At 42.2% G+C, this 13548-nt stretch overlaps 1 protein-coding gene across 2 annotated transcripts in view; it reads right to left on the bottom strand.

The window, feature by feature from the left end:
• col27a1b (collagen, type XXVII, alpha 1b) overlaps positions 1-12079 on the bottom strand; it is a 42672-nt gene extending 30593 nt beyond the window's left edge. For both annotated transcript variants that reach the window (XM_029829742.1, XM_029829743.1), the window contains exons 1-4: positions 11642-12079; positions 10244-10323; positions 6389-7659; positions 3180-3233 (exon numbers count right to left, since the gene is read on the bottom strand). In XM_029829742.1, coding sequence (XP_029685602.1) covers positions 3180-3233; positions 6389-7659; positions 10244-10323; positions 11642-11694 — 1458 coding nt within the window. In that variant the 5' untranslated portion in view covers positions 11695-12079. The remainder of the gene's footprint in view (positions 1-3179; positions 3234-6388; positions 7660-10243; positions 10324-11641) is intronic.
• Positions 12080-13548: the final 1469 nt, after the last annotated feature.

Genomic DNA, 13548 nt, shown 5'->3' with positions numbered 1-13548 from the left:
CATTTTAGGAGCCATGATCGTTTGGGTTACTGTGAGTTCTGTCTTCACAGCTGCGTTCCACTGCATGTTTGACCTATGGAACAGGTCAGTGGCACCAGGAGGTCCATGTTTATGTGGAGGCACTCTGTGAGCCATACGTCCCCCTGCCTGTCTGTGTGCCCATCCTAGTTATGGCATATGGATGTGATTTTCATCATCCCTTCACTTTTAAACTGGTTTCTGGGTTCTTACATATTCAAGAACGCTCGTGCGTCCCATCGTCTGCGCCGACATTGAGACGTTTACTGCTGGTCAGCTTTTTCAGGGGCAAGTGCATGAAAAGGAATGAAAGGATGAACCCAAAACCTCAGCACCTCCTGAGGCGTCTGTGAAGACAACTGCACATTTTCGCTTGGGCCAAAATGTTCGGCGTGGAAAGATTCTGTGATTTTCTGTGAAAAAAGGAGGTTATTCTTTATTATTCTGTGAGCTGCTCAGACACTCTGCAACTCAAAACTAATGCCGAAGGTCAGGGCTCAGATGAAAGTTCTCTTAGCCCAGAGTGTGTACGTTCTTCTATGAGGAAGAATCAAAGCACACAGTCAGCTTCCCTTCTCTCGAACTGGCCAGAGCTCTTGCCCTGCAGGCACTCACTGACGGGCATCTGGAGACACTTTACAGAAGCTCATCTGCAGATTTCCTACTTCTCTATTCAGTGCATTCCCTTGCTCAATATTAGGACGTATGGGAGTCATTATCCCTGCATAGGGTGCAAAGGGTGAAGTGGACAGATGAAAAAAAGTCAGGTCATATTACAAATTTAATTTTCAGGAAAGAGAATCAGACATTTTGCCATTGCAAAGAGAGGTGAGGAGCCATTGATGTCGACCTAGTGGAGATGAGCATAATTAGGAGTCTCTGTCATTTATGTTCGCATGGGTGAGAAGACTGAACGCCTTTTTGGCTGATTAGTTCCTTACAAAGACTCAATTAGAGGGCACGAGCTGCTAAATGAAAGAAAAAAAAACAGCAAAAATGCAAACGTAAACCTCATACGCACAACTTCTGCTGATGAATGGCACCTATATGCCAGAGCCATTACCAGATTTACGATGGGCCGATTCTGACTTTAACAGGAGTAAAAATATGGAGTGCTACTGTTTTTATTTGCCATTAACCTTGACCAGACCTACTAACACCTTCACAGGACCTTACAAAAGGAAACACTGTCTTTACTTTAAAAACATGTTATGTATGTTGATTAGACCTTTGTATTTAATTCAATGTTCCATTACGTAATTGAAAATATTTGTACCCTAAGGTTTAGACTGGTTACAGGATAAAATGAAGCTCAGAGCTCAGGAGAATCTGTTGTAATAAATCAAATTTGGGCTATGGCGATAAATGGCAATTTTCCTAAAAATTGATTGCAAGATGGACAATGAAAAACTGAAAATAATGAAAATATGAAGAAAAATAAATAAGCCAGTGCATGTGGGAATTTTCATTTTCATTCTTGTGTAATGATAAAAGAATTAGCTCAACACATTCACATGGTCCTTTGTTTTATTATGTGAGAGAATCATGACATCATCTAGTCATATTATCTTGAAATCAAAGTATTATTTGTATTAAGCTACAGAATTTCCCTGAGGTATAACCCATAACACAGAGTAGATAGAAAACAAAACCAGCAGTGACATTTAAGTCAAAAAATGCTGTAAAAAAAAACTTCTAACATCCAAAAATCTAATTAGGTTTTTTAACAAAGGTGGATTTTTCTAGTCTTTTAAGGTCTTCAGTTTGTGTAGTAGTCTCAAGAATTATGCAAATATTCTCAAGTTCATAGGAAGCCAGCTTCATACTGACAGCAAACGGCATCTTATTTTCACTATGCAAAAGCCTCTTTGATCAGCTTTGCTCTAGCCTTCATGGTTGAGTGAGTTCATTCAGACATGGAGAGTGTGGAGGAGCAAGGATGCTCTCACATGTAGGAGATGTTGTTCTGCTGCGCAGGCAGACTGTCTCGGGCACACTTCTGACCCAGGAGCCAGAGCTGCTCGCGACTGACACTTGGCAGGTTTGAGGAGCCGCAAAAGTTTGTCATCAACTTTGTAAAACATCATCAACAGACACTGTAAAACTGCCTCTTGCAGCATCAGTTTTACTGTGCTTCTTAGTGTTAGTAGATTATTAGCAGTAGCAGTGACGCATTCTTTCAAATAAATCAAAAGAAACCTGCGTTTATCTGGAAACTCACCCTCTGCCCACTTGATTTGTGTTGTTTTTATCTGATTGTGTGGTTTGTAGGTGGTTTTCAAAAGCTTGATAAGGAATGAACTCTGCAGGTTGGAGTATTACTGGATAGAGTTTCTGAGCTGCAGACACGGTCTTAAATGTCTTTAATAAGACGGGGACAAAGCCTTCTTTCTTCCCCGTTTAAAGAGATTGGGTTCCCATGCAGCCTGCCCGCAGGATGCAAACTCGAAGGCTGTGGCAGGAAACTCATATGCATACTGTTTTGTGGCGCTTCAACAGATGCCAAAGAGCAGCGGAAATCAGGAGCTCCATTTACTTTTACTTGTTCTTGTGTTTCAAAGTACCAATTTCGCCCTCCTGAATTTCATTTATTTTGAAATGGAAATGTTGAGACCAGAGTGGAGGTTAGCAGCCATAGGCAAGCATTACGCTCATGTCTTAGTAATAAATCAAAATTACAAACCATCGCTCCATGTGTTGTCGCCTTAATAGAAAAAACACTGACACTAGAAGTATTTGCCAACCTTTACATAGAGGACCTGTGCATTTTTCTTGTGTGCTGTTTAAGACTGAAATTCAAGTCTAATTGTTCTTAGAATCCATATACGTACACAGGTTGCCTTATGTTTCAGGCGCAATTAATTGTATATTGGCAGCCCGCAGATTTGTAGCTTATGGCTGTTTGCCTTCCAGCTTAACAAAGGGAACTTGGCAGCGGAGACGTACAGCTTGATCAAGGCTGGAGCCAAAGCAAACTAAGGCCTGGCTAAATGCTCCATAATCCAAAAATGTCACTGAGCGCGTGGTCATAGGTCTTCAGCGCGAACGAGTGTAATCACCATGTCAGCAATAAGGTATCATTGGGCTGACTTCAAAAGTGATGATGGAAAAGACAGAAAAGATAGGACCAATGAGAAGGTGACTACAAAACAAAGACTTACCCTCGGGCCTCTCTTTCCTGGCTTTCCTGGCAACCCGGGGAGCCCTTGAGGACCCTAAAAGTAAAAGATAAAAAAGTCAAGGATGGAGTGAAGCAAGTTTTATAAATGCATGGCAGAAATAAGAGTAAGTTCCAAATTCTGAAGAGTAAAAGCCACTCAGGATTGGCACCCATTCATTAAATTCAATTATTACACATACATTATCTGATTTCAGTCCAAAAGCAACACATAAATCTGACTCATTGTATTGGCACAGAGGTCAGCTCTGATCCAACCACAGCCAATCAGATTAATCAGGGACATCAGTTAGCTTTAAGTCAATTTCATACATGAATTAACAAAGCTCTAAAAGGTCAGACCTAATAGAAGGTCAATTTGTTTGGTTATTTTCCCGTGGCGCTACAACACTGAAGTAAAAAATGCATCTTAGAGCAGCTTAAGAGTCAAGCTGAAACTGGGGTATCATAACAATGTCACATGTATAGAGAGCACTGTAATCCAGTTTATCCTCCACTCGTTAAGTCTATGCTGCATTCCCTTTGTGACACTTTTCCCCACTGTGACCCGTTCCCTGTAAATCTTCTGGGGGGGGGGGCTTCGGTAACACTATGCAGATGTCTCGGGATGGAAATCAAAACCTAATAATCATCTTGTTACAATCCAGGAAGATGTTACTATGAGAAATATCCCACACCAAAACATCACAGGAGAACCTGGACCCCCTCAAACACCAGTTTTCAATGGCAGGACCACTGGACCTGCAGGACCCCTCAAAAGGTTCTGCTGCTTTAATTGCTCCTCTTGGCGTGTGGAGAGGAAACGTGGGTGCATTAGCATCCAGGGCATTTTCCAATAAATGTCCATGTGCTGGCAAAAGATGAAAATAAAAAGGCTTTTCTCCCTCTTAAGTTAACCAGCATTTTCAGAAATACACTCCGTGCACTCCAGTGACATTTGGCATCATGATGGTTTGCCTTATTCTCCAATTCTGTTTTTTCTCACAAAATAATTCCCCAGAGCATCAGAAAATGGTAATATGACATGAAAACACCAAAATCAGGCACTGACATGACAAAATAGTCAACAATCAGCATAAGTACATGTCTCAACAAGATTCATGCTTACTCTGGTTACTTTGTGCATGTGAATTTAGTCTGCAATGCAAGTGATTACAGTGTACCCAGTGATGGTTATAAAGCCTTTTACCAACTTTAACACAGTGCCATCACGCTGTCCACTCTTTACTGGCTGCAGTTTATCTAACTTGATGTGGCTGAATTCAAAGATTAGTGGTAGTATCAATGAAATTATTTCATATCATCAAAATGTCTTAAATCTGCAATTTCCCTTGCTGATGACTTTCCAAAGTCTCAAACTGTACCCCTGTGATGTTTATTTGCGCTGCACAATCCAGTGAGCTTTTTTTTATTGAGACCTCTGAATGAAAACAATTCCAAGAAATGTCATAATGGATTTGGGAAATATGTTTTGATTTTTTACTGGAACGTTAGAAAACGGCACACAGAGCTGTGGCAACCTTCACCGACAACGCTGGAAACTTTATTTAAAACAGCCCTCACCATTAAACATGAGCTAATGCAGCGGAGAGAGGAGCTCTTAATAATGGAAAAAGTGGGTAATCGCTTTGTGCTAAACAAAAGAACAGTGTCTGATATGAGCGCATGGTAAATGTGACTGTAAAGTCTTTCTCATAGTTGTCGGTGAATTTATTATTATTGTTGTTGCTGTTGTTTACATTTTTCTGCCAGAATCCATTAAAAGCTTATTATGGTTTAACATGGTGAGAAGGGTCTTGGGAATGGGTACTTTTAATTACACTAGAGGTTACACTGTACCTGCTTTAGATGTGTGTTTTCTCTAACTCTACTTCTATCAGCATAGAAAGGAGCTGTATCATAGCCACCACAGCTAATCTGCCTCGTTGTATTCAATAAGCTGGATTCTAGTGACAGCAATGTGGCGCTTGCTGGGAGCGTGCCAGACGCAGGCCACCCTTTGACAAGGCCATGTTTGACAAAAGTCACGTCAATCCTCGCTGAGCCGATGGTGCAAGACTTTCCTGTATAGATCAAACAGAAGATCCATTTAAATATTAAAAGCAAGATGTTGCGATTTTCAATGTAATTCAGTCAAAAGATGACTACAGAAATGAAAGACTACGGACTAAAAAGGCCAAATTGTAAAAAACAGAAGCTGTGACAGAACAAATGCACTGACATATCTAGAAGGTGTGTGAGGATACAAATCTTTCAAAGCTGGTGGTGGATAGATAATAAAATTGTGTTACTGCAGTTCATTTAGCAAGCAGGAATGCTTTGTCAGGAGATGCCAGGCATATAATGACAGTGATGTCATTTATGTTAATAAACCACAATAACTGTTTTGTTAAGGATTTCCTGATGAAGATTGATGCCATTGCTCCAGAAGCACTAGCAACATATTTAGAGGGGTTATTATATCAAAGCCAACACTAATAACATATGTTTGTCACTGTGTCCAGTGAGGCTGCACTGATCATTAGCAGCTCTGATTAGGAGTGATGAAAGCGTGACACCGAGGGGTCACATTTTTCACCAGCCTAACGTTACCAGACACCTTTAAATTGAGTGTCCTGGTGCAACATTTGCTGCCGTCTGTCTCTGTAAAAAGTAGCCGAGACATAATGTTCACTGGGCTTGGAGTTTAAAATCTCTTGTCATTTGAAAAACTCGCAGTAGTATTATTTGATGCTGCTGTATCTGCTCCTGCCTTGGACTTGACTTTCAAGGTATCTTTTTTCTGAAGAGACTCATTCTTTTTGAGAGGAATCTATCATCACAATGCCAGGCCCTTCCATCACACAAACGCTAACTGGCCCAGCCCAACTATGAACCCGACCATTTTCTACCACTCCTGCGAAAAAGAAAGCTCCCCCATTTATAATCACAATAATCTCTGACATGGCACCGTGTACAAGTTTTTCATATTTTCTTTTGAGATCCTGCTAAGGAATCCCTAACAGAGGTGAAAGAGGTGAAACTTAATGTCTCGCAAATTTGTAATCCCAATTTAGGATTTGGAATTCAACTGAAACGTTGCATTGCACCGAACCCGTGAAACAAATAAAATGGTTCAAAGCACAGAAAAGAGTGCTTTAAGAATGACAAAACATGCACAAGTTTCTGGGGACAGGTCTGCCGCACACTCACCGGTGGTCCCGGTGGTCCCGGTGCTCCTTTAAGACCAGGTGGACCAGTCAGCAGTGAGAACCTCGTTGGTTCCAGGTCAAATGTTTGGAATCCGTCCGTTGCAGCAAGAGTGACTGGAACAAGTGAGGTGGGACCAACATCCTGTGTCCTGGTCCCTTTTGGCTGGAACAACTTTGAATCTATTGTAGTGATCTGCTCTGCGTGGGGAAGGTAGGCGTTTGCGGAGGACCCCTGAGTGAAAGCAGCTGTGTTTTGGCGCTTTGGCTTCATGAAAGTAGGTAAATCCAAGCTTTTGACAGACGCATTAGCATCTCCATGCCTTGTGTTCTGTCTGGCAGATTTAAATGAAGCTGGCTTTTGGGTTGGAGGTGTCATGTTGATCCAAAATGATGGAGTAAAAGTCTGGGTCGGAAACATAAAGGGACTCTCCAGCTCTGGATGAGCCGTCGGAGAAACAGACACGGCATCGGGTTTTGGACTGGTCACAGTGTGATACGCAGATGTTGTCTTCAGCATCAGCGAGCTGTAATCTGGAACAGGAAGTGTAGTCCTGCCCAGCGCAGGTTTCCTTGTGCTTCTGAAAATGTCCTTAATTGGCGGAGTGACAGTAATGTTTGAATCTGTGGAAAATAGAGGTAGCAGGGCTGGAAAGGCTGGCCGATACGTGTCAGCTTCTCTGCACTGTTTTTTAATGTAATCACAATAGTTCTGAGCTGCCTTAGCAGAAGGATAAATGTCAAACTGACAAATAGCTCCTTCGAATGAAACCGAGCTGTGATTCGCTTTGCCCAGCAGAAAAGTTCCATTCGCATCAAATGCCTCTTCTTTTTTAACATGCAAGTCTGCATGTACACTGTTCTTTCCACAGGAAGTATACAGGAGCACCTGGCGCCCTTGGACATCCAAGGCCAGATTGTGCCACTGTCCATCGTGGACGTCATAGTCAAACTTTACCAGGCTCCTCTGCCCAACGTGCACCACAACTTTCCCGGGTGCGAACTGCACTCCGAGCTGCACTTTCTTTTTCTTCGAGAGAACTGAGAAAAGAAAAGCGCTGTTGATGCGATGAACAGACAGACTGAGTACCAGGGACAGGTTGGTGGGGGCGTAGGTGGCAGGAATAACTGCGTGCACAGGCACCTGGACACGAGCCCTCGGGGTGAGGATGACTCCCCTCTTAGATGGGATGATGCCATTTGGCATGGATCGACTGCCAAAATGTGCTGAAGTGCTTCGGCCAAAGAGACCGAGCTGCTGAAGAACATCCACATCTACACAGACAGACAAAAATGAGTAGTCAGTGACATTTTAAACCTTTACAAAGCTATTTTAGTTCTATTAACCTGTATTATAACACCTTAATAGCACAGAATACATAGATTTTACAGATAGACAATCAAGAACACTGCCAAATTATTTAGTTTGACCAGTATGAAGTACGGTAGACAGAAATGAGGCTGCAAAAATTAGTTTCCTAGTTCTAATACTATTGTGAGTCAATTATAACCACCGTACCCCAAACCTTGTTGCCCTCAGTCGATAAATAAAGGCAAAATTGAAGTGCTTGAAAACCCAGCATCCATCCAGGGATTCAGTAGGTGGGCAAATGTACAGCAGACACATGAGGTCATCATGCATGAGACTTACTGTGAAAGTGCAGCTTTCTAAAGAGTATTGGTCCTTTTAAGCAGGAAATGAATCAGTATTGTATCAACAGTAAACTATAGATCTCAATGACTATAGAATAACTTTTGAAAGCTCAGAACCATGAATAGCAGGGTTAATGGCAGTATTAAGGTTATCTTTAATCTGTGGTATTCAGTTCTAAGGAAGTAAAAATCTAATCTGGTAAAATCTGGTTTTGATTTTATCAACATTACACGCTGGCAATGGTCCCACTGTATTTCTGATGTCTTTTGTTAGACACTGAAGCATTTCCGGTAAAGTCAAACAAAAGCTTTTTGTGAATAAATGAAAAATAAAAGAGCTGATCATCCAACTGCATGTGGTGTCAAAAACAAAAAAAAGCCTCCATGCAGATTTTAAACATTGTCTTAAGCGACAGTAATGCCAAAAATGGTGCAGAGCATAAACAAGAATGGTTTCATTTAAAGGTGGAAAGGCACCAAGTGGTCAGCTCAATATAAACCCCCGTACGCATAAAAAACAGCTGACAAAGAAAGACCATTTTCACTGGAATCTCCCACATGATTTAATAATTACAAGGGTATTAAGGGCATTATGAGCAGAGAAATATAAAACAGAGAGAGATGTGGATGAAATGAGGGCACTATTAGCCCAGATGCTTCCTTCTGTTTGACATTATCCATGTCCAAATAACACACGAAAACAATTGTGCGAAGGTCACACTTGCCGATGTGTATTTAACCATTACTCACATGGTTCCAATCCGGAAACAATACCAACCATTTCTGAGTGGAAGTGAACAGAGCTGCACTGAAAATAAACCGCAAGGTTTGCACCACAGGCAACCGCGAACAGTGCCTTCCACCTGACATTAGCTTTGTTTGGTGATGGTAACACCCCGGGAACAGAGACCCCTGGGCACTTTAGAGACGTGAACCTCACAGCCCAGATGGTAGATGGATCCAATATTGTCTCAGAGGGTTTAATCTGTTGCAGAGCTTGCTCTACAATAAAAAAGCACATGGCATATGACAGAACTTAAATCTGGCATCAATCAATAAGTCCATTCTATAACATAAGCCAGATATTGCCCAAAGACCAACAGAAGAGAGCTAATGTAGCTTTCAGAGTAGGTGCACTGCTTGCTGAGATTTGTGCATGAAAATTACCATTGACATGAACATGCTGTTGGCACGCAGAGCACTTTGGAGCCAGAACATTAGCTGCAAGTGTTTTCATTCACACATCTTCATCACCTACTTACTGTATATGGACTGACATATGCTCACAGGCAGCTAATGACTATTAGCCTATCATTTTCGTTCAAATGTTGAGACTTCCAGGACCACATGTAAAGAACAATGGCCGTTTATAAAAACCCTTAATTGTATTTTAATTTTGAAAGTAAGTATTTTCTTAAGAAGCCTGTTTTGTTGACTCATTTGCCATGAAAGAATGTCATTCAGCAGTTTATATGCGCACACTAACGTTACAAAGGTGTTTTCCTTTAAGCATTTATGGTTCAGTGGCGGAACAGGAGGCAGGTCCATGCACATGCGTCCAAGTTTGTTTTTTTTGTTTTTTTTTAGAAGTATTAAAGGAAATTTGAAACGTCTGTGCTTGAGCATGATTTTATAAGTTGGACTTTTCGTTTGTGGGAGCACATGTCATTTTTTTTTGTAGCTTTTGTGCATGGAAACTTCTAATCTGGAGCCTGTGTTTTATAAATAAGAGCCTTGGATTTAGATTTTGCATCCATATGTCTATGAATGTATTCTTTATTTTTATAGAAAGAAACTGTAGAAACAGTTACCTCAGAAACATCTGAGACAACAGGGGCTGCAACATTAATGTACTCCTGGAAACCTGGAAAGAGGTCTGGGTAAAAGATCCCCATATTAGTAAGTGGAAAACCAGTCAGCATAAATCTGAAATGTTGTTATAACCTAGCTTTTGTTTTTCATACCAAGAATGCCCAAGACCAAGCAAATGTGAGATACCACGGTGTTTCAAGAAGAAAGAGAAAGTATAACATCTAGAGAAACATCCTCAGAAAATAGACTTTGCTGTGAAATGCTTGAAATAACAAAGTTCTGTTCGACTTGCTCCTTGTCTTTGGAAGGCGGACTTGAAATTTCTAGTGAGACAGGGATGAATGTAAGGGAAGAAAAGCAAGCAGGCACCATCCTTGTCTTAAAAATTGCTTACCTTGCGCTTGTGTCAGCCTTAGAGAGCAGGTACAACAAAGTACAGTCCAAAGAATCAGAACTCTCCTAAAGAAAAAGACACTGACAGAAGAAAATATAGTTATTAGCCAGTAATTCATAAAGTTAAACCCCTGAAAATGTGGTACAACAATCCAGCACTTGAAAGGGCCCTTTATTGATGATTCCTTTTGCTGCGTTCCAATTTCTCCGCTATTTTTCAAAGAACAGTAGGTAAATCTATGTTTATGGGTCTGATTAACATTGTAAGTGGGGAAACTTCTGAAAATCGACCTACCGCAGTGATCAGACCTGCTGCAGGAGATCAGTAGCAGATGTACGCGCTTCAACAGGTCTGAACATCTGATTCAACTCATGAAACTTTGTGTTCTGCTGCTGTCGGACAAGTTGCACTGGTGTTCAGCAAAGCCAGGTGAGTCCTCTCTCTGCTCCTTTTTAACAAGCGTGGTGAAAACTGTGACTTTATTTTGTGACGCGAGGTCTCTACAGTCTGTAATCTCCAAACGACCCGAACGTTGACTCTTCGCGTTTAGATAATGCAAGGTTTCCTGAGTTTTGTTAATGTGCCGTAAATGAAGTCGCAGGCCTGCTGATCAAAGGCGAGCTTGAAAGAAACCATGAACAGTGACCAGCGCTATATAATGAAAGCAGTCACAGGAAGTCTTTTATATTTGTGGTTTCCCAGTGGGCTGCAGAAAACCGCTGCTTAACCACTGACCCACTGACTGCTGGTGGGAGCTTCTAAAAACCTCTCTACTCCACTCTAATGCTCTCTCTCTCTGACATTAAGTAACACACAAGTGGGGAAACAGCTGGGTGTGCATTTTGAGAACATGTTACTCACATTTCCTGCAGATCTATGAGATTTTCTTAATTCCCTATGTGGCTGTGGGATGCACAGCGGGGAGGGGAGGGGGGTAAAGGGGGAGGAGAAGGAGGTGATCACTGTCTCCTCCTCCCATACATCTTGTTCAAATGAATCCCAGATCATTTGGCAGCCCATTGTGATACAAGCTGCAAAGACACAACTCCAATAGCAGTTCAGCCGACTACATTCTGTCTATGCTGAACTACTTTTCAAAAGTGCAGAGAAAATTGTTCCCATAAGCTCTCCTGCAAGCTGTTCAATTATACCACCTGTCAAGGACAGGCTTTCTTTCAAATATGAACTTCAGATATGTCTTTCTCCTCTGAATACAGCCTTGCAAATGCTACAATGTCTTGCTAAATTAGCATGTAACACTCATGCTAACGGGAACGTAGCACAAATATGTCAAAGGCGCGCGACGCACGCGTTTAAACGCAGGAACCCGGTGACCCATAAACGAAAGACTGTACGAAGAAATCTCAGAAAACCGGCTGCCAAACTGTATCGACTCACCCCCCGACTCCAGCCGTCTTCAGTGTGGAGTACGGGGCATTGTCCGGCTCCATAGCGGTTACTTCATTCTTTTGGGGGAGTTTTTACAACAGTCCCGACCAGCCTGATCAATTTTTTCCATTCCAGGTGTTGCTTGGGGGTCGCGCGAGGACCGAACGGACCAGGAAGCAACAATAAAAAACATACTCTGAACAAGGGGGGGAAAAAACAAAAAAAGCAAAAAATAAAATGCTCCAGCAGTCCTACTGTCCCCACATTGTTCTCCTTCAGCTTTATTTCCAGAAGTTGGTAACGTTAAAAAGTCGCTCCACCTGTGCGCTTCTGATGTTCTCTCCTTCTTCCTGCCCGGCTTTCTTTCCCGGGTAACGGTTGGAGGAGAAGATGACGATGTGTGTGTGTGTGTGTGTGTGTGTGTGTGTGTGTGTGTGTGTGTGTGTGTGTGTGCGTGTGTGTGTGTGTGTGTGTGTGTGATTTGCCAAAATGAAAGTTTATTGAGAACTGAAGAAAACCCTGAGAACTGGGAAGGGGGAACACCTCCCTCTGTCGCCCACAGCTGACATCAGGAGAAACTTGTCCGCTGCAGAGACATGGAGCTCCATGTGCAGAAGGTCGGCGTGTCAGCGGAGGAGGCAGGAGCCTGTGAGATTTGCACATGTTGCAGATCCAGCAGGAAAAGTCCATCTGTGTTGCTGGTAGTCATGTGCTGCCATTAATGTATGAACACATTGCGAATGTTCCGTGCATCTGTCAGCCATAAGCTGCTTTTTTAAGGCTTGCCAGTGCAGCAGAAAGACGTATGTATGCATGTACTAACCCCAGCGTAACTTTACATCCATCCAGGAGAATGCCTTTTTTTAGGATGTATTTCAACCTATTTTTTTTCTGTGTTAAAATAACCTTTTGATGCATGTCAATTCTGATTTCTGTCACTGCACCCACAACCAAACAAGAAATGATGTCGCTGAACATACAAATGCAAGAATTCTTTTAAAGACAGAAAGACACGGTCATTAAATGCAGCAGCACAAACAGAAGACAGATCTCCACCTTCTACAACTCATCCAGTGCCCTGGCAGAGCCTTTTTGACTTTTGCACATTATCTACCAAGCTTGTTGTAGTTACACGCTTACATTGTCTGAATGATACAACGATCCGCTAGGGATATTATTAAACTTATTAAACATTCGTCAGCCTTTTTCTGCTGCCGTTGCTGCTTTGAGCCACTGCAGTCTGAACGTGGGCGTATTCATCGTGCACCCATCCTCACACTCAAAAGTCATTAACTCGCGATCTCCTCGTGCTTCATGTTGACTCTGTTACACGTCTACATGCCAACTTTTATGGACTATAACATTTGATGACCGAAACAAGCAGTCAGTTTATTTTGTAGGGTTTCAGTAACATTTCCAAAACAAAAAAAAAAACATTACACAAGTCATCATTATAGAAAACCTAAGGAATTAATGCTGACATCAGGCCCTCAGCAGGTCTTCAAGCGTGTGCCGTTATCAGTGTTGCTTCCACCTCTGCATCAGATCACTATGGTTTAGTGATGGTTGGGATCTTCTGGTTTGGAGGGAGGTGAAAGCTGTTTCAAATTTTCCATAGGCATCTCGGCCAGCAGAGGGTCACGTCATTGCGACGCGGTGTGCATGACAAATTTCCTCCAGTGACAAAATAAAAATCATAGATGCACTCAAATAGCAACAATCCATTTATTCAGTGTGGGCTTAAAGTAATAGCCTCCAACGGTGGCGGCGGCTGTGTCACCGTTCTGGTAGCCCCTGCTTCCCTAGCATCCAACTTTAGGTCTCACCAGGGCAGCAGAATTCTTTGTCGGCGTGCCACATCCAGTGTGCATGTGTGTGTGCGTGTGTGTGTGTGTGCTGTCGTGTGCTGTGAAATT

Source organism: Takifugu rubripes, chromosome 21, assembly GCF_901000725.2.
Source record: "Takifugu rubripes chromosome 21, fTakRub1.2, whole genome shotgun sequence".
NCBI classification, from domain to species: Eukaryota; Metazoa; Chordata; class Actinopteri; order Tetraodontiformes; family Tetraodontidae; genus Takifugu; species Takifugu rubripes.
This window is presented reverse-complemented; position numbering and strand designations above follow the sequence as displayed.